At 47.5% G+C, this 20737-nt stretch overlaps 1 protein-coding gene across 21 annotated transcripts in view; it reads right to left on the bottom strand.

The window, feature by feature from the left end:
* Positions 1-20737, bottom strand: part of EIF4G3 (eukaryotic translation initiation factor 4 gamma 3) — a 154542-nt gene that overhangs the window by 107659 nt on the left and 26146 nt on the right. For 19 of the 21 annotated variants that reach the window (XM_084494678.1, XM_084494679.1, XM_084494662.1 and 16 more), the window contains one exon: positions 1804-1879. In XM_084494678.1, coding sequence (XP_084350804.1) covers positions 1804-1879 — 76 coding nt within the window. Of the gene's footprint in view, positions 1-1803; positions 1880-20737 lie in introns of those variants that run through there. The other 2 variants (XM_084494664.1, XM_084494666.1) reach the window with 1 other exon arrangement.

Below are 20737 nucleotides of genomic sequence, written 5' to 3'. Positions count from 1 at the left end.
AAATGCAGAGAGCTGTGATGAATGAATTTCTTGAATACCTCTGACCATGTGCCTCCCTCCAGCCTAATTCAGCTTTTCTAGGACTTACTCGAGATTTGCAACCTGCCAAGGGCTGCAAATAAAAGCTCAAACGGAACCTAGCTGCGAAATTTCTCTTCTTTCCCTAAAACAGGGAATTTTCTTTCAACCTTGTGTTTTCTTAAAGCATAAACCAAGATATTCCCAGCCCTGGCTTCTATTCTTGTAGCATATTTTTCCACGCTGAAAAGCTATTTTAGGTCATTCTTCACAGTTACTTTTATATTTTACATCAATTTAAATTTTTACAGTCATATTTTCCCACAGGCAACTGTATTATATCTTCACAGAGGAAAGAACTGAAAAAATATATCTTTTTTCCCCAAAATGGGATTCAGATATTTTTAAGTGGTTTTTAAGTGTTGTGTGGGGTATATAGAGGATAATACAGAGCGATTTATTACCAGCGTTTGCACATTTATGGCCTGTGCTTTCAGCTGTTTCACACACATTACGCACACGCACAGGCGCGCGGGTTTGGTTCTGGTATTGAGCACAGAGTGCCTGCGAGGGGCTAGCCAAGACCAAAAAGCAGGCAGCAGCTCGAGCCTGCTGGAGAGGTCACAAACCTCAGATCCGGGAACCCTCCTCTGAGCTGCACCCGACCTTTCCTGCTCACCTGCGGGGAAACCCGGTACTGGCAGCGCCCGAACCGAGCAGCCCCGAGCCCTCCGCCGCAGCTGCTGCCCCTGAGCCCTGAGGAGCTCGGCGTGGCCTGCGGGATGTGGCAGGCAGATTGCAGAGGCCAGCACCAAGCTCGTCCCTGCAGCCCGAAGAGGAGAGGGCCAAAGGTCCTCGCGGAGGACCCAGAGCTGAGAACCCCTCGCTGGTCACTGAGAACGAGGGGAAGGAGAAAGCCGTGTGCGGCAGCTTATGTTTTTCTGTAAGCAGCTTATGTTAACCGCACGAAACACAGGGAGTTTCTCGCATCTACAGCTTTTCTTCCTGTTTTCCAAATAATTAAAAGAGCAGCTTAAAAGTGTTTTTTTGGCATTAAAAATATTTGCAGTATCCCACCAGAAAAGCAAAACACTACTTTCCCATGGCCGTGCTGATTTAGCAAAGCTTATAAATAACACCGGGCTTCCAGCTATTACCATTTGAAAAAAAAAGAAATGAATAAAAGGAAAATGGTATCATATGCTCACAAATAAACATCACTACATTTCTAAGCTAAATTTCCTCGATTATCAAGCTTTACAAACAAACACGTAGGACAGTTAGCCAAAAGCACCCATCCCAGATATTGTCTACTATCAAAACATTCCTTTCTCTGTGTAACTTTAAATGGAACATTTAATGTGAAAAACAAATCTCTTCTTGATTGTTTTTCTGATAAGATACTCCTAGAAACGTGCAGCCGCTACCACACTCCAACAGGACAGTCTTCGAGAAGCAGGAGGCAGAGAAGATGGAGCCAACAGGCTGAAAACATATCCAGTAACATTTTCATTCAAATGCAACTCAGTTTAGGCAACCTCACCCTTATATCTGCTTAATAAAACTAGACACTTAACAGAGAAGGAATGGACCCCAAAATCCTAAAGATACTTTATTTTCCTACTGACATGCAAGAAAAATGGTCCTTGTCCACCATCATTTATTTTAGAAGGTGAAAAAATGTGTTGTTTTTTTTTTTTAAATACATATAATTCTGTTGTGTTTGGAAAGCACGCTGCCTACCAAAGCGGCAGGAGGCAGCCAGGACCCCACGCAGATACTCACAGTGCTGTACACAGCGGAGACGGTCGGAGTGAAGATCCGTTCCTCGAGGGGCTGCTGAACAGGACCTCGGGGGATTCTGCAACACAGCACGTTAAGGAAAGCAACTGCGGAGGAAGGGGCGCGTTTCGGGAGACACACACAGGGAACCTGCCGTTTGTCACAGCACCCGGGCACCTTCCGCACTCAGGCAGACACCCAACCCCCCCCCAGCACTCACACACAGCCAGGCAGCCACAAGCCCTCAGCCCTGCCCGGAGAGGACGGGTGTCCACAGGACAGATGTCACCGACAACCAGAGCGAGAGCCGCCGCAAGCAAACGAATCGTCGAACAATCTACAAAGCCTCGGTCCTGTCAAGAGAAACCCCCACCTCCGGTTGGTTGGGGTTTATTTTTTTTTATTATTATTATTTTTTGTAGTGTTTATTTATTTATTTATTCTTTTTTGAAAGAGTAAGGGGAAAAAAAACAAACCTGCAAACCCTCCACATTCAGCGAGGCAAACCCTGCTGACCAGCACAGCATTTTCTGACAAAGGCACAGCCTGTTTTGCTAACCGTGCTGGAATTGTGTTATAATTGTTTCCTTGTTTGCCTCTCTTCAACCATCAACTTCTTTCCTCACCCACCCACCAAAACTGCTTCTAAAAGGGGTTTTCAAGTAGATTTTGAGTTTTGATGTTATGTAAAGGCAAATTGCAGTTGTTTTCTCAAATTGGAAAGGTATTGTGGGAATCCAGGAAAAAAATAAGGGAAAACAACTATTTAACAAACAAAAAACCTAGAATCCACTTTAATTGTGGAATAAAACAAATAAGGGGATGCAAGTATATAAAAAAAGCCTCCTAACCTAGCTAACACCTTGAGGCCTTAGGTCCAGCAGATGTTTACTCAATAACAGACACTCACTGTCACAAGAAAGACACACTCAACTATCCAACAAGTGTTCCAGTAAAAGCCGTATCAGATTTCACTTTTTTTCTTGTTTACATTTTATACATGAAGCCTCCTGGAAAATGCAAACAGTCTGATTGAATAGATTTCTTGCACACAAGCCAGAAATCACATGTCAGTATAACGGCGGATGCTCAAGTGTTATAGCCCTTACGTTTCCCACTTCTTTCTTTCTCAAAGGGGGAAGAAAAAAAAACAAACCATAATTGTTGAGTTCAGATAAAATGAGAAAAAATGCATATTATTTAGATTTTCAAGCCAGGTTGTCTTGCAGGAGTCCTCCCCGCAAACACTGCTGCCCAAAAAAAGCTCCCCACAAACACTGCTGCCCAAAACTCTGCAGGGACCAACACTACAGCAGCAGCAGCGACACTGCCAGTGCTGACAAGGCTCGATGGTGTGTGAGGCATCAAAATCCCACCTGCTCGCCTCCTTAAAACGCACGAAATCTTAAGGCTGAAGGCCGGACTGTTTGGGTGTGAGCTGCTCTGCAGTTGTCAGCCATTTGCAGCACTCCCCAGCCAAGTCTCCTCCTCTTAGAGCAGAGCTAAGGCAGCACAGGAACAGCTACCAGAACTCCCTATTTCACTGCTGAATGCATCTCGATAAAGGCCAGCCCTCAATAAGCATGCTGAAAAATTTTGTTTTAAAGACATCCTAATTTTGTTACATGTTAATTTAACATTCCAACGGCAGGTGAGATGAAAAGCCTGCGTTATAGGATTACGCACAGAAAAGGCAGCCTTCTGACCTCCACAGCCCTTTTGCACGTTAAGTAATGTCCCCGTTAAAGCCCGGCAGATGTAAAACAGCACGCCCACGGCCAGCACCGGACTGAGAGAACAAGAGAGAAGAATCTGGCACTGCTGGTTCCCAAGGCAGTGCTCAGCCTACATCTCTTTTTTTTTTAATGAGTGCAAGAATTTATTTGCAGTGTCTGAGGCTTCTCTTCAATTTGCAGACTTGCCAACTCATGCATAAATGGTATCATTCGATGAAATAAAGAGGTTTTATCAAGCGTATTCAGCGTGTGTCTCCTGACTTTACATCCCAGTTGCTTTGACTTTGTGAAAACCATGAACCACAGCCATCCCCTGAGAAAACTGTTACTCTTCCTCCCTGCAGCTCCCGGGCATTTGGGGTATGGGAGGGCAAGAGCAGCAAGGAGGCTGCTCACATTTCTCCACCGGCCTCTCCAGAAGGAAGGTTACCAATGTGGGAGCGAAACCTGCCCTTGAACGGGCAGGGCTCAGGGGCACTCACGTGGGCAACGCGCGCTGCTCCCTTCTGCTGAGACGCGACCGCTCGCTGCAGCTGGGGGAACGCAGCTTCGTGGCCCTTCGCTGCCTCTGAGCACGGACACGTCGGATCCGATTATCCGCCCCTGCAGACACAAACGGCTCCCACCGATTTCCGTGGGAGCTGCTCTTGCATCACAAGACCGAACGAGCAGGCGCTGCTTAGAATTTAAGCTTCTCGAGTGGAGGATGAATAATACTTTGAGTTACTATTTACACGGAGAACTACACAGTGCTTTATGGACAGTAACAAAATTACATGCAAAATCCTGACTCCTGTGAAAAGACAGAAAGATTTGTCACAGGCTTAAATGGAGACGACGCGCCACTTCTAGCCTCCACCCCAAAGACCTTACACTCACTGCTGATTCAAGGAAAGCTTTGGGAGAGGGAGGTTAGAAACCCACCACCGCAAGACACAACAAGCCAAAGCAACGAAGGAACATCTCCGATCAGAGCCCAGTCTGCGACCCAGGAACTTGCTGGCCCCTGAGTGAGCCTGAGCAGCCCCAGCCAGGCTCTCCCCAGGGCCATGACGCCTAAAGGGCGATGTGAGAGCATGAAGAGAGGGCGCTGGGGAGACGCCAACTCCACAAAGACATTAGGAACAGATACTAGCTCGCACCATGCTCTGCCTAGGAAGAACTATTAAAGTAGCAATTAAAAATACAAATACTGTTTGTTATTTATAGAAATGTCCTGTCTGCCAGGCTAAGCTTCTTTCTAGATTGACACTGGACAAGGAGGAAGAGCCACGGAGCTCCTGCTGACAGGTCCACGTGTCCCACTGCAGGGTGCAGAACAAAAACCCACAACTTTTCTGTGCACCAGCTGTTGCCATACCCAGCATAACTGCAAACCACCTTCTGATAAAGGCAGAGGCATGGCTTTAAACTGCTGCCCTTTTGTCACATCTGAGATTTCCCATCTGGAGGCAGTTCTGATAACTAACTGAGCAATGCCTACTTCAAAAGGGATCGTTCCCGAGTTTGGAAAACTTGTTTCATCCTCAAGAAGGCTGGGATTTATTTTCTTATTTTAGAACTTATATAAGCCAGGGGAAAATAATCTTCTTTGAGCAGAGTAACCTCGCTTTTTGCACCCAGGAAGAGAGCTGCCCTGCGGAGTGAGCAAGTTAGATGAATTTTCATAGTTTGGAGAGCCATTTAAGATCACTTCTGGAAGGTGCTGATTCTCAACAGATTGAAAAAAGACCTCTAAGTCCTGTTGGTAAAGGACTCGACCTGGACACAAGACCAACAGGGACAAAAATGCCTTAAGTTCCACTAAGCCTTAATGAGACACGATGGGTGGAGAAAGCGATTATTTCCAGCACCTAACCTCTGGCACCTACAGACACACACTCTGCAGACAGCTGGGCGAGACCAGCTTCCCTGCAAGCCTCCGGAACAGCGCTGCGGCCCCGGGGCAGCCGTGGCCACCTTCCCTCCCCTTCAGGGGCTGCATCCCGGGGCACTCACTGACAGTTACTGTCCTGGAACCTTTTCAGGAGAAACAAGCCAGAGGAGCTGCACCGATCATGAGCAGATTTGTGCTAATGAGGCTGGGTTTTGGTTGTTGGCTTTTTTTTTTTTTTTTTCTTCTCAGAGAAGTGGGTTAAGAGGGACAGCATGGGAGCCTCTGCCACGGGATGTGAATGGGTCACAGCAGGCAGGTGGGAAGTGAAGCCTCATCCAGCAGCAGTCACATCCACACCTACGTGCAGCTTCGGAGGCAGGAAATCATGCTCTGGAGACACCATCTTCTTTCACTACCTGGAGAATTCAGCCCCCTTCACCACAGCCAAGACCCCCTCCATCCTGCTACGCCGTGCAACCCACGTGGACGCTGTCCCCCTGCTGCCCCCATCAGTGCAGTCAAGTCGAGGCGTTAAGGTATCACTCAGCCTGGCTCCCTGCTGCAGAGCTTAAATAACCACGGCACAAATAAAACAGGAATATGTTGAATAATTCAGGCAGCTCTTTCATGTTACTATTCTGGCACAGTCAGATCCAATTCAGGAGGATCCTGCGCCTTCCCTCCTCCTCTTCCCCCCCCAGATCCTTGCCACCCACGTCACCCTCTTCAGCTGCTCCAATTCAACTATTTGTGCAGCCGTACTCTACGCCGCATCTCCAGAACGATCTGCTTCACACCAGGAGGGTGGGACGGGGGTTGTGGAACAGCAAAGCCAAACCCAAACCTCACGCCGTTCTCATGGATCCGTTACTGCAGGGAGCAAAGGCAAGGCTGGCGACAAAGCAGGCGAGCAGGAGTGCTGAAAAGCAGGCGGATGAGAAGGGGGAACCTCTTCAGCCACATCTGCAACGGGCAGGTTAGTGCAGCAGAACTACAGCCTCTGCCTCTTGTGCTTTTGCCAGGCTGAGCGACCCTCTACAGCTCTCCGTCCTCTGTCAGCATCGCGCCAGAGTCAGAAGGGCGCCAGGCAGCAGTTAGCTCCGGCTCTGCATTCTCTTCGTTGCTGGACAGGGCTCATTACCTCATGAAATACATACATGTATGAAAATCCACTCAAGTCAGGCACTTCTGGCAGATTCACGAAGGCAGGCACAGATGCAGTAGGAGTTCCACCTAGTCCCCATCTGGCTGCAGCAGTGATTACAAACTGGAGAATTTCAGGAGCTATTAAAGACCCAGTGGGAGAAGGCAGGCAAAAGATCGTAATGCCATTTGGAAACGAAGCGGAATTCTTCTTGAAACCAAAAGTCTCCGTAAAAGGAGGATGGTATCTTTTAATTAGGCTGCCAGAACCACACGCTGAGGACAGTGAGAACGTGCAGCTTCTCTGTAAGACGATTAAAAACCCCCAGTGCCTGTCAGCTGGAGCATGCAGAGACACCGACAAATGCACAGCACTTCACCAGGAGTCAGCAGGAATTTCTTGCAGAAATCTCTCCCTTGTATAACACTCGTCTACTTGCTCTAGTAACGCCGCAAAACCAAAATACTGCAAGATTTTGTGCACTTCTACATTTAGGCAATGAACATCCTGAAAACAGGGAACAAGGTACAGAACAGGCTTTCACGAGTTTCTCTGCTCCGCTGGTCTTCCTAAGACCAAAAGGGAGGAGGGGGGAACAACACTATTCTGTTTTTTCTCCAAAATAGATTCATTTTCCCTCAAATGGTGCTTCTCACCTAGCCTCATTTTCAGCAGCCAATAGCCATGTTATCCTTAGCATTCACTGACAGCCTCTTCCCTCGCTTCCAGCTTACTGTTAGAAGCACACATCTTCTCACATGAATAAAAATATCTGCAAGGACCCAAGGGCACGTATGCAAACACGTACACAAAAACATTCCAGAACTAATGACTTTTATCCTCACGTAGAAGCAGGGCAAGTCTTCCACCCGCTCCCCCCAGGGTTACACAACCCCGCTGCGTGTTCCCGCCTGCACCAAAACCGTGCGTTAAGCAACTGAAAAAGCCAAGATAAAGCTATCGAGCGAGATTACGGAAGGGCAAGAAACCACATCAAATTCAAGCCTTCAGCACTTCTTTCAGCATTTTGGTACAAGGAATTTATAAAAAATCCTCCATTCAGGGAGATATTCAGACAGCACGGAGCTGGTAAGGGGCCGCAGCTCTCTCCTGTCTCCCCTTCTCTATTTAAGGTTCAGCTGAAAGGCTGGAGGGGAACATGCCAGCAGCAGATGCACCCAGTTCCACGGGTTCAGAAACCGTGTGCCTAACTTAAAAGGTGAACAGGGAAAGCAGCAGCTGGCTGGCACATCCTCAGCATCCCCTCCTTGGCTCCCTGCCTCCCCCCGGAGCAGGGTGAGGCCTTTTGGGGGGCACGCTCCCCCTTACCTGCTGTGAGCTCGGCTCGGGGCTGCCTCTGCCAGACGCACTGCCTCCTGCCGACACGGCCCCGCTGCTGGGGTCCCTCTGCTCTGGCCCTGCACGCTCCGGAGACGAGCAGGAGCCAGCCTCACGCTCTGCTCAGTGAGCTTACACAGCGCAAAATCAAAGCGGGCTAGCGTCTTGAGAAAGCAAGCGTAAGCTAAAGAGAGAAATTCACCTACTGCACGCTGCATGCAGAAATCCCACAGCCCTGCAATGTTCTGGGATTGCAGAGCTGGGAACCCTTCGATGCTCCCTGTCGGAAGGAGAATTAAATCACAGCGCAAGCTCTTCAGTTAGGAAATCTTGCAAATCATTTCTCTCCACTTTCTGCTCCAAAGTAACTGCTTGCTACACCCAGACGCAGCAACAGGCACCACCACAAACACGTTTGTTTAGTGAGTACTTCATGAATCAATTTTCCCTTCAAAATAAATTCCTCTCCTGACTGGCTGCCTTTCAGAAGCCAAGGAAAGGAAACCCAGTAAGAGCCACTACAGCCTTTGAAAACAACAAGCCCTACCAAGCGACGTGTCACATGTTAAGCACAGAGCAAAAAATGCTGATCAAAACAGTGCCACCCGCCCTCTCTGCAATGAAACTCTTCTTAGAATCAAACAGACTTCATCCAAGGAAAAGCCAAGTTGCAACACAAACAATTCTAAACTTTGGAAAAGCCAGGATCACTGCTGCCCATGCAACCACAATTCAATCCCCTGTGTATATGCAGAATCAAACTCTTAATTCCCCAAGCACACGCTGGTTTTCCCCTGCTGTCCCGGCCTTCCTCACTCCTCCAGCTGTCTTACAGAAATCTAGCACCTTATACACGTCATAGCCACGCAGCCTTACTAATAAGAAGTGTCAGACAATTAATACCACAAAAATCAAAGCCAGCCACGGTTCAACTACCCTGGGAAATGTTTAAAGGCTTAGGAAGAACCCAATGAATGCTCAGCCTCTTGTAATCCTTCCACTGTTTGCATCCAGTGGCACTTCCAGCCCTGAGAAACGCAGGCTGCCGGGCATGCAACAGCCCCTGCCTTGCCCAGATCTCATTCTGCGGTGGATGTGGGCTTTGTTTGTCTGGCTGGGAGTTTTTCTGTTAGCACATTCCTACTGGGGGGACCACGTCCATCAGTCAAAACGCCAGAAGAAGTCTTCATGTTCAAGCAGTGGTTGTATTCTAGTTTCCTTAGATGGCTTCAGCTTGTCTTGCGCAATGCGATTAGATGTCAAAATAAAGTATGATTCAGAGCACTGAGTGTATCACAGGTCAGAACAGAACGGAGGATCGTTGTTTCAGTATTTTGCGTTTACTGTTATTTTAGTGGGGAAGAACAGAAGTAACTTTTTTTCTGGCATGTGCACCCAGAAATATGGTCAAAAGTTAAGAGATACAGATGAAGAATTCCTTAAAAAGCCTTGTCATCTTTACACCAATCCTTAATTCCAACATTAAGAACATATTAGTGACTAGTTAAATGCCTTAAAAAAATAAAAGAAAGATGTTTGTAAAATGGAAGCAGCAGGGTTTATGGTGGGGACACTGCCTAAAATTACTGAGCTCTGTAATGGAACATCATAATGACCCTATTCTTGTAAATAGATGCAAACCATACATCCACCGCCTTCTGTAATTACTTATAGTCAGAAGGATTTGAAGGCAAAAGCCATTATTAAGCTTATTTCAACATTTTATGGCCTAATATAAAGATCCTTACTGCAACATGTGGAGTCGATGTTCACAACTGAATTGCGATTTGTCAAACATATAAATTTTAAGTGGATCAATGAAGTGTTTGTGTAAACTACCTTTTTAATCCATCATGTTATTTTGTGTATTAAACAGTAATACCAACATCTCTTTAAGTTTTCATTTATGAACTATTTTATACTTGCAATAAATGCCTTAAATAAGCATGTCTTTCGCTTTTGTAACAGAAACATACCTACATAAATATTGTTTATGCTTTGCACAGTCTCACTGGCTCCTTTATGAGCTGCAATTGCCTCCTCTGAAATGACTGACTGCAGGACTCTCCTCGTTCCCCGGCCGTGCTATCTGACGATAACGGGAAGCGATAAGGCTCCTCTGTCCCTCTTCAAAGCACCATCTCCCCAGCTGTGTCCAGAACCAAGCACTGCAAGCAATGAGGCTGTCGTTCCTTACCCCAGATTACGCCACACTCTCAGTGAATGCCCTCCCTTTCAGCAGAACTTTTCTTGAAATTCATCTTAAGCTTTTTACTTAATTACATATCATTAATCTCAGTACTTGCTTTCAAATAATCCCAAACACTTCCTCTCCCTTCTGCCTGCCACATGTCACCCGATCTGGGCTTACACTGAACTGAACAGAACAGGGCAGCAGCGAGGGGATTCAAAAGGAGCGGGCACACAGATCCCCAGGAACCGTGACGGCCGTCAGAAGACAAGTTTCCCAAGGCTCCTCTGAAAATTACAGCTTGAAAAGAAAACTTGACCTTCAAAGGCCTCCTGAGAGGCGCGATCTCCCTTTCCTTCTCCTGGCGTTGCCACTGCTCCTCGAGCTATTCGGATTTCTCCTCTGCTTCTTTGGCAGGTTAACACCAAGCGCTGCCCCGACTGCGAGGTGCTGGCAGCCCCGGCCAAGGAACGACCGCACGCGAGGCTTGAAGGAGGCGCTTCCTGCTGCCGACCCCTGCAGCAGCCCCATTGGAGCGCGTGATCTATTTATACCCAGGCACATCTTCGCGTCCTCCAACTTATGTGCTCTTTTAAATACCCATTCCACAAAATCTCTCTTCCCAAATTCTTTCTTCCTACGCACGCCGATGCCGCACCGTGCCTCTCACTCACCTCCCCACCACTTGCAGGCAATACGTCGCGCTGTATTTTTTGCACTAGCAATGCCTTCGCAACCCTTTTAATACCAAGGCAGGAATCTGAGATCCTACTTCCCATCTGGCTGATCATTCATGATGATGAATGACATCAAGCCTTTCGTCAATCTATGATGCAGCCCAGGCAACGCCGCCGTGGAACACAGCGCTTGGCTGCTTAGCACCACCATTCCTTTCAGCCTGCGGTCCACGTGGGATTGGTCTCATAGCAAAGCCCAACAGGAACGCTCAAGTGAGGCTAGGGGTAAGATAACAGCAAAAAAAAAAAAAAAAAAAAACATCTTTGTTGCAAATTAACTGTGCTTCCAGGATCTCATTCACTCCACAATGCTTTCAAATAAAAATTGGCAATATTAAGAGCACCAGCTGTAGGCAGCTGCAATAGTTACACCTGCAGACAAGCACCTAATTATCTGGAGCTCATTACTTTCAGGCTCAGGTTTGCATCTCTAAATTAAAAAGAAATGGAGACAGCTCACCAGCACGTAAATCATCCGTAGACCTCACCTCACCCTGATGCATTTCATTCAGCCTGCAAGCCATCAGGAGGGAGTTATCAGGGGAGCTGTCAGCCAATGTACCAGATCAGTGCAAATGTGACAAAAACCCCATCAATTACTTTGTCCAATACAAGCGCGTTTCTAAGGGCAACTTGATTTTGTTACTTAATCTCCGTCTTTTTCAACTGCAACCCAAGCGCTGAAGTAAATCGCTTATTTTGACCTGGACAGTGTGTTTGGGGTAGAAGAAAACACCTCTAAGCCCTGTTAATCCTGCTCGGCCTTCCTTTAAGTGTGGTGTTTGGGGGGACGGGGCTGGAAGCAGTGGGTGACACGAGCAGCGTGCCTGAGTATTTGTGTAACCACGAACTTTGCCCTGTGCCCATTCTTACTGAAGCATCTGCAGTAAGATTTTTCAAAGCACACCCTGAATAAGGCTACATCCATGTTTGGACCAAACTGCAAATCACTGGTTTAAAAGCGGTGCCACAAAGCCACCCCGCATCACATCTGTGCCAGGTCAGGCGACACAAGGTGAGCAGAGGGCCAGAAAGCAGCTTGTGCTCACACGTGGAAACCATCACTAGCTGACTTGCTCTGAAGTATTTGTGTAATGGTATACTTTCCTCCATAAAACAACAGCCACTGCCATTTTTTTCTTAATTCATATTTTATTCTTACAATATATGGACCTTCCTAAGAGATGGAAAAGTCAATAGATTTCATCAGCTCCTTTCAGCTGGAAAGTCATGGTATTGCCTCTCCAGAGAGGCAACGGCATCGTGGGGAATGTGCCGATGTAGCCTTAAAATTCCATTTAATTTTAGGAGTGTTATTTATGACTGTGCATGTCCATGTTAATTATAACCCCCATTATGCTGCAGAAAGCAGGCTACGCTCAGGAACACGGCGCAGCCCCATTAGTCTTAGCAGTCCTACCCTGCTTGGCCCACGCCCCTATGGCTCACAGCAACTGCTCCCGATCCTCCAGCTGCAATCCAAGCCAAGTCTCACACAGAAACCAAAATATTACAGCGGGAGAAATGCTCAACAGGAGCTCAGTGACAAGCATGAAACTGGTCGAGCTCCGGAGGCTCTTCCATACAGTACAGAGGACAACTGAGGGCCGCTATCCCAGGGAGAGAGGCCTGATGGAGCCTGTCCTCCAAAATACACCCACAGAGACCAGAAGCAGAGATGTATTACACTCAAGCAGCTCTGAACAGCCGAGCATCAAAACCCAGGCCCAACCATCCCAATGAGGCAATGCCAGGAAGCCTGCACCTTGCAAACTGGGCACTGCTGCTTAATATTACATGAAATTACTACAGAGCTTATTTGCCATGTGTGCGGGGCTGTGTGACTCCACACAATTATCATGAAGCTTTCCAGTGCTTCTTGTTCAGTTACAGACATGGCTCTTCACATCTGCATACTAAAGGCAAACCTGGATTTTTGCTCATCATCTAAAGAGGATGTACACTAGGACATCACTACCTTATTTCTTACATTTACGAACTGATAGATCCACGCAGTCATAACTTTGAGTACATTTATGAGCATCCTACAGCATGACCATGCACCTTTACAGCTGATTCATACAAAGATGAAACTGGGAGGAGCACCCACACCTCCCCAGCACTGGTTTGGCAGGAATGGTACACCACCAGCAACCAACCACGTGGCTGGTGGAAAATCACATCAAATCTGATGCGGATCATGGGACCTGGGGTAAACGTGCATCACCCTACTACCAGAAATGGGGTGACGTGCCCAGGGAACCCATTCCCAGCTGGCTGTGAAGCCAGCCAACTGCAAAAGGTCAGGTCAAGAAACAGAGAGAAAATGCTCAAAGAAAACCTCTGAGGTTAGCAGAAGACAACGAAGGTAAGGAAATCCCAGCTTTTAGTTGTCCTCTGAATGACACAGCATTTCCGTATCTGAACTCTCAATACTCACTCTCTAACACTCTCAGACTTTTTGTCTTTTGAAATCCAAATGCAGCCCTAGGTTCCTTTCAGGGAAGGAGTCAATTCTGAAAAACAGCAACTCAGGTGGCTGGATGCAGTCAGAGCTATTTCAAGCGAGCTGCTAACCTGGAAGAGAGGACAGACAAGACTCTGCTCGAGGCTCCTTGGGGGAAAGGAAGTCACAGATAGCATCTACCAGAAGTCAGGTGGCATCAAAGGAAATGAGCGTGCCATCTAAACAGCAGGTGCCTGCAGGCAGAAGGACACCAGGCCACGAGAGGTAGCACTAAGCTGCCATCCAGCAGCAGCACTGCCCCACGAGGTGCTCCTGGCCTCTGTCACGGCCTCGCTGCCGCTTGCCCGGTGCCATTGCAAGCACGTTCACAATAAAATGACCCTTTTCTTCCCGACTTCATGTACCACCTGAGTGCTAGCATAAACGAATGAGCTACCGGATGGGACCAGGCAGGAAGACAGGAACGGGGAGGTTGCACCACAAAATGCTTCTGCTGCAGCTTCCCTCGGTGCATCCCTAACACACGATGAAAGCCGTGGGGACGTGTCCGCTCCGGAGGCAGCTGCTGGAGCCAACTTCAACATAACACAGTGACCCTAAATGTTATTATGACTCTAAGCCTCCGTACAAAACATTTTCTCCAGATGCTTTTTTCCCTTTCACTCCCAAATGAGAATGCAAGCGGATCCCTTGAAAGAAATCATTTTCCTATAAAAATGGTAATAGTTTAAGCTTTCAGTAACCAAATTCACAGCACGACAGAGTTTTGCAAATCATAAATGCCTTGGAAGATTTATTCAAACAATGAAGGTTCAGGGGGCTAGAAAAGAAAGAGAAACAAGGTGAAGTACTGCTGAGTTACACCACGCGTAACACTCTGACTTTAGGTCACGAGAGAGCTTCATTGAGACATCAACCAGAGAAAACAAAGATGCTCCAGGCATTGTGAATGCAGCTCACGCCGTGCAGCTCAGGAGACAGGGCGCTGAGCTGGGAGGCGTTAGCTTTGGCTCCCGCTGAGCTGCGAGGTGACTGCAGGTAAGACAGCCAAGACAATTGTGTGGGTTGTCAAGTGGATGCTCAGGGCTGAAGCCGTTGTAGTGTCAGCTCACTTGGTTTGGAGCACTAGGAATGAGGAGATCGCAGCAACCTAATGGTAGTAACAAAGAGCTTTATGATTTTCGTGCTCCACTACAGAAAAGCCGTCTTTCATCTGCACTCATCACCTTAGGAGGCTGCCCGTGCTAACTGGCAGCATTGACCACATCAACTAACAACCTGGAAGCTATAAATGGAGATATAAAACAACAAAAAAAATTTAAAAATCACCCAAATTAGGTAAGTAATAGACATTTTGTTGACCAGAGGCAGTCATTTTTCTCCCAAAACTCTCCTTTCAGTTTGGCAGCATCTACTACATCACCTCCTGTGCTCTAAAATGGTCCAAACATCTGCACATTCTCACGAAGACAGCCAGTTTCCTACCCCCCAGTGCTGCAGGGTCAGCAGTTTATGGATTAGCTACTTCTTGGGATGTGTTACTGTCCAAACAGGAGAAGCCTTCAAGATTTCTGATCAAGAGGCTCTTCCAGACATCCTCACACTGAAGTAATTAGCATTTTAGTAGCAGTTCACAAGTCAAAATAACTCAGCTGCTTCTTCTAATTAGAAGATTTTATGCAGCTATTACACCCCTGCTATTCTCAAAAATGAGGCACAGCTCAAAAGTTTCTGTCACCCAAACACTGCTCTCTGTGGCCCTGACACAAACAAAACCGCTGCTGGTGTCAGCCTGCAGGCTGCCTGCCACTCACCTCTGGAAATGCTCCAGAACAAGACCACTTAATGCAGCCCTTCTCGTTATTACAACAAAACAGAAAACAAAACAAAAACAAAGCCAAGCTCAAGCAAAACATCAGCTCCTGCTGACAATAACGAAGCTCAGGGTAGCAAGCAGATTTACTGCACAAGCGACTGAAGTTCATGGCTCTTGCTGTTCCACATGGCTCCTGCAGCACACATCCTTGCACCTCCACCACGTCACTGGGTGGGGACCTGCTGCCAGCCCGACACAAAGTCCTGGTCCTACATCCAGCAGTTTCTCCACCAGCTCTTGTGGGGTGCACAGGCAGGGGAGAAAAAAAAGAAAAAAGACTTCAAAGAGCCTTGAGATTATAGTTTAAAAGTCGATTTACCCCTGCCTCTCCACCTCCACTGGAGCGTCACTTGGAAACCTTCTGGCAGCACTGTTAATTGGAGTTGCAAAAGGGAACAACTGCAGGTCACAGAGTACACGCAGCGCCCCTAGGAGAACCGAGGGCACCTGCCACCACGAGGACGGGACCACGTGCCACAGGATCCCCGGCCCGGCCCAGCCGCGCCTCTGCCACCTCCCTTCCACAAGGGCCAACGATCACGATCACGTTGCTGCTTGGTGACCCAGCTCTGCCCAGTAGTTCTACAGAAAGTTTTTTTTTTTTTGGCTGGCTGGAATAATTGGTCAATTTAAATTGTGAGCCTAGTTAAATTGCCAGATTTTCGCAGGCCCATTACACCCAGCCCTGAGCAGCGAGCAGGAAGGCAGCCCCGTGGAGGCAGAAAGCAGAGCCACCCTCAGCTGCAGCTCACGGGTGCTTCTGCCTCATCCCACCGCGGAACCGCGGTCTCTGGATGAAGGGAGCAGTGCCGGGCAGCAAGGCATGGAGGCTGAATTCAGTGTTTGTAAGCTCTGTGTTTTCATCTACAAAACATGAAGCAAAGCACAGCGTTAAGAATACCACAAAACCTCCCCAACAATTACTAAGAGATAAGAGAAACCACTACAGCCAACGAAGCACTTGCCTTCACCTATGACATCCAAAAATTGATGTTTTGAAACAGAAGCCTGCGCCTGTCTCAGCTGAAGCAGAACACTCTGCCTCGCCCAGTGGCTCTTCCTCTTCTGCGTTCGAGTAGAGGAACCAGGTACAGCACAAAGTTCGGCTGTGTACGTACCATGCTCCTCAATGCTTTCTCCTCTGTACCTGCACCTCTGCCAAACTGCTGCAGCCTGTGTCAGGTCCAGGCAAAACGGCCCTGAGGGGTCAAAATAAATTCTGCAAGCTGTGAGACAGAAAGAGAGAAAGGAAAGCAACAGGCATGTTCACACCAGCTGAAGTAACAAGAAGCTCTGTGATCCTCTAAGATTATTTCTGTCCCTTCACTCAAGCCAGCAGGTAAAATCTCCAGAGGTAAATCTCCAGAAGGAAGCGTAGCAGGACAACACAGCTTAGTCTTGAGAGGGACGGTCTGCTAGGTGGCATAAATTCCACAGTCAACAAAACCCAGGCAAGTCAGAAGAAAGGTTTATTGGGCCTGAAGGAAAAGAGGTCCTGCATAAACAATGATCAGGAGCCCTGGGAGATGCAAGTCTGTAGTGCCAACAAAGTGGACTAGAAATTATTTCAGGGTGCTCATTTACGGACCAAATGGGCACAAATGAACGGCAGAACCCACGCAGACCACATGAGCTTCACAGCAATGTGAGCCAGCAAGCTCCAGGACGGATGTACAAAATTTATCGTGTATTTGCCACAGAAAAACTAAAAGGAAACATGTGGGAAGAGTGACACCTGACCTGAGAACAGGTCTCCCATGGCTTCTTTTACCTACCACAAGAGTTGTTTCTTTGGCACTCTCTGATTTGACGTCTTACAGCTCCTTAGTTAGCAATTCATCTCGGTGCCACCAGTTCCACAACACAGCGAATCCCTCAGGAGATGTTTCACATACCAGCTCGAGCATGCCAGCTCTTGCCCACCTGCTGGAAACACGCTTTGGCGAGGGCACGCCGCCACCACCAGCAGCGCCCTTCGCTCACAGGATGCCCTGCAGACGCGATCCCAACCCAAATCCAAGAGCACCTCCCGACGAAGACTCCCCTTGCCTCTTCCCGATCCTGACCGCCCACAGGCGGGCCGAGCACCGATCTGTGCTCAGGGTCAGGCTGCTTCTCCCCAGCCCCCTGACCAAAGGTGTGTCTATCGACGCTGCGTGCACTAAAACCCTGGCAGTGGCATGCAGCTGCTTCAATGTGGCTGCACAGGACGCATTTGGAGGCCAGCTTGAGAGCTCCAACGTGAGCCAAGGTTACCCACGGGCGGGTTGTGCTCACAGCTTATCTACCGAGCTGCAGGCGGCTGTGCCTAGGAATGTGAAATTGTCCATTTTCTGGTGGGAGGATTAAGTGCGCTGGGAAGGGAGACCAAAATCACCTGTATTAGCATTGGGAAAGGGAGCAAAGACAGGCCACAGACAAGGTTTAGCTTGGTGCTGATGAATTAATGTAGCTCTCCCCACTCTGTTTAGTGCAGTGGTGGCTAAAGCATTTATAGGAATGTGATACCGACGCAGCACTGAGCCCTGATTTATATACAGGGCACACTTCTAATGGACAGGACATCTAAAAGGCAACAGTCAAAGGGGAAAAAAATAAAATCAAGGTACCTACTACTGAAATATAGGGGACTGGTTTTCAAACAACAAATCTGCCATTCCCAACTGGCGCAAGGAGCCACGGGGCACAGGGCTCTACGTAGGCTGTTGCCTCCAGTCATCGGAGGACTTCAAAGCAGAAGGGAGGGGAGAGGAGGAGACGGCCACCTGCGCCCGGCTGAATCAGGTTCGGTAACAAAAATTCCCAGAGATTTTAATGTAGCGGGCCTGGCGACAGAAGGCTGAAATCCTCACGCTCTCTCATCCCTGCAGAGGTAAAGCAGGAGGTAGCTGTCATTAAGCCATCCTCCACACAAGACTCCTGCCCAGAAGCTGCTGAGCACAGCACCCATGGCCCCTCGCCTGCTAACAACAAGCTCATCTCCACCACAGCCATGGGGAACCTGGACAGGACAGGACTTTCCCAAACCACCCCTAATGCTGGCTGCTACCCAGCTGCCTCCCTCTCACCGTACAGGTGATTTCACACAGAGGTCCTCGCAGAAGGAAGCGGTGCTGGGACTGGAGATGTCTCTGCAGGTCTCCACCAGCTATTCTAAAAACTCCTTGCTCAGAAAGCTCCAGCGTGTGCTACTTCGGTGTGTGAAGTTATCTGGCACAGCTTGAGAAATAGTAATTTAGCAGCAGCTTGTGAAATTGGCTGCACTCTGTTCTAAATTTATGCGAGATACGGTGTATTATCTCGGATACCGGGCCCAAGTCTTCATTAGCTGAAAAGGTCTCTTGAGGCAGGAGCCAGTTTTCGGGCCAGGAGCTGCGGCACCAGCGGGCAGCGCACCCGCGCCCGGCACCGCGTGGCCCCAGGGCGACCGTGCCAGGGGCATCCCTGTGGCACCGCAGGCAGCGGGGACAAGCAGCACCGGCTTGGTGCGTGCCAGCAAGGGAAGTGTTTTCAGGCACTTGTCCTCGTAGCAAGGAACCTCAGCGGTTGCACACGGGGATATCTGACCCAGTGTTAAGGCTCCAGTGTGCGGGTTCAATCTGATTTTGGGGAAATATTAAAGCTTCTTTAATTCAGGAACAATTAAAGCATCCCCAAGTCGCAACGCAAAAATACAGAGAAACATAGATTTTTAAGCAGATTTAACTTGAAACAGTTTTCCATGGATGCCCAAAGGACTGTGTGAGGCTTTCGGTTGTCACATCCCTACCCGTATAAAGAGCTCTTACTCCATAATCTTCCATAATACTTTAAGATGAAAGGTATCCCACCCTTCCTGTTCCTCCCCAGTCATCTCACTCCCCATCCTTCCCCATGCTCGCAGCAAATAACGAGATTACAATGCACAATTTTTCTCCGCAAATAATGTCATTTGATGGCACAAGAACTGAGAACTGCAATAACCACTTATGTTCAAACCACTGCGTTGCATAAGCCAAGCATTTCCGAGGTCAGCCCGTACCTGCACGGACAGACAGAGCCCTTATTTTTCAAGTGAGGAAAAGCTACGCTGAATCAGAAAGCAACATAAAGAGGATACATTTCAAGTGCGTTTATGTTGCCTGCTACCAGCAAGTTAACTTTTAATTTCCCCAGATACTTCTGAAATATATTCCTTAAATACTATAACAGAAACAGCATTCAGGAGCATCCACAAACTTTGCACCCATTTGAACCAAGTCCTTTCTAGACATTGGCAACACCCAGAGTAAAGGGATGAGTTTATGACTTCTCCAAAAATCGTAATTTTTCTTCTAAAACACAAAAAAAATAAAATAAAATACCACCACCACCTGTGTGGCACTTAGGTATCAAATCTGCCAGCAGTTTTGCTAACCATGCCCTTGGTTTAACATGCAATCCTGCCCGTTTAACACCAGCTGTACTTCTCTGCAATGGGCACAGAGGATGGGCAGAGCCACAACCACAGACCCATGCTTCCCAATCCAAATCCATCACCTGATCATTAGCAACATATGATCAGGAGGGAAAAAAAACTATCCTGATGCTAGGTAAATCTTGCATTTAATCTACAGCACTTTGGTTAATCCCATGTTTCCAAAAATGACTTGTAAGGGCCAGCAGACCAGAGTGTAGCAAATTTTAAGATTTTGCAGAGAAAACTAAGTTTTCCCTATGAAAAAGAAAAAAAGAAGTACCTTCTGTAGAATGGAAAAGCGTTCAGATACAGCATAACTAACCTCTTCAGAGACCATTTCAGCTAATTAAAACTTACAGATGTCCAAGCTGAGCTAAGCTACTCACAACTTTTCACACGCAGTCACTAAATGGATTAATTGAAAATAGATACCCTAGAGTAGGAATAATTTGTAGGGGAAAAAAACAAAAACAAAACACTATTTCAAGATTTACTTAATTATTTCTACCTCTGAATGCTTCTACAACAAGCCTGCTACCTGTTGATTTGGTACAAGGATCCTTAGGCACCCAGCACTGGATCAGTTTGTTGGAGAAGCTGCTTCTCCAATTAAGTGAAATATTAAGTGTGATCTCTATTCATATTTTAAATAGAATCAGAAGTGATTGTGTATATATCCTGTGATGTTTTCCTCCAAATTTTAAGAGTGTTTTGCCAAGATAAAGTATTTAGCAGGATCAGCTATTTCATCAGTTCTCTCTTCTTTTTTCTAACGCAGGCTTTCTTCCATTTCATACCACATATTATTAATCTTTGCCCATATACCAATCACAGCCGACAGCTCTCTTTAAGGGGAAACCCAGCTGGAAATCCCCAACAGGATCTGCGGACCTTGAATTCTGATTCATTTAATCAAACTTGCTATAGCCTGAAGTACTTGGCCTTGTCTACGTAGAAAGGCTTTTTGTTGCTGTTTAAATGGACGCTGCCATTTAGCTGACTTATACCAAACGTGCTTGGAGATACTTCTTAATATATCCAGATGAACCGATAGGAGGCCTTTTAATCAACTGCAACAGAAAGCATCCAAAGAGAAGCCTGTACCACTAGAACTAAATCACATTTAAAAAACTA

The sequence above is a fragment of the Aythya ferina genome (genome assembly GCF_964211825.1).
Source record: "Aythya ferina genome assembly, chromosome: 21".
Taxonomy (NCBI): domain Eukaryota; kingdom Metazoa; phylum Chordata; class Aves; order Anseriformes; family Anatidae; genus Aythya; species Aythya ferina.
The sequence above is the reverse complement of the archived record's forward strand: the minus strand, read 5'-3'. Positions and strand labels throughout refer to the sequence as shown.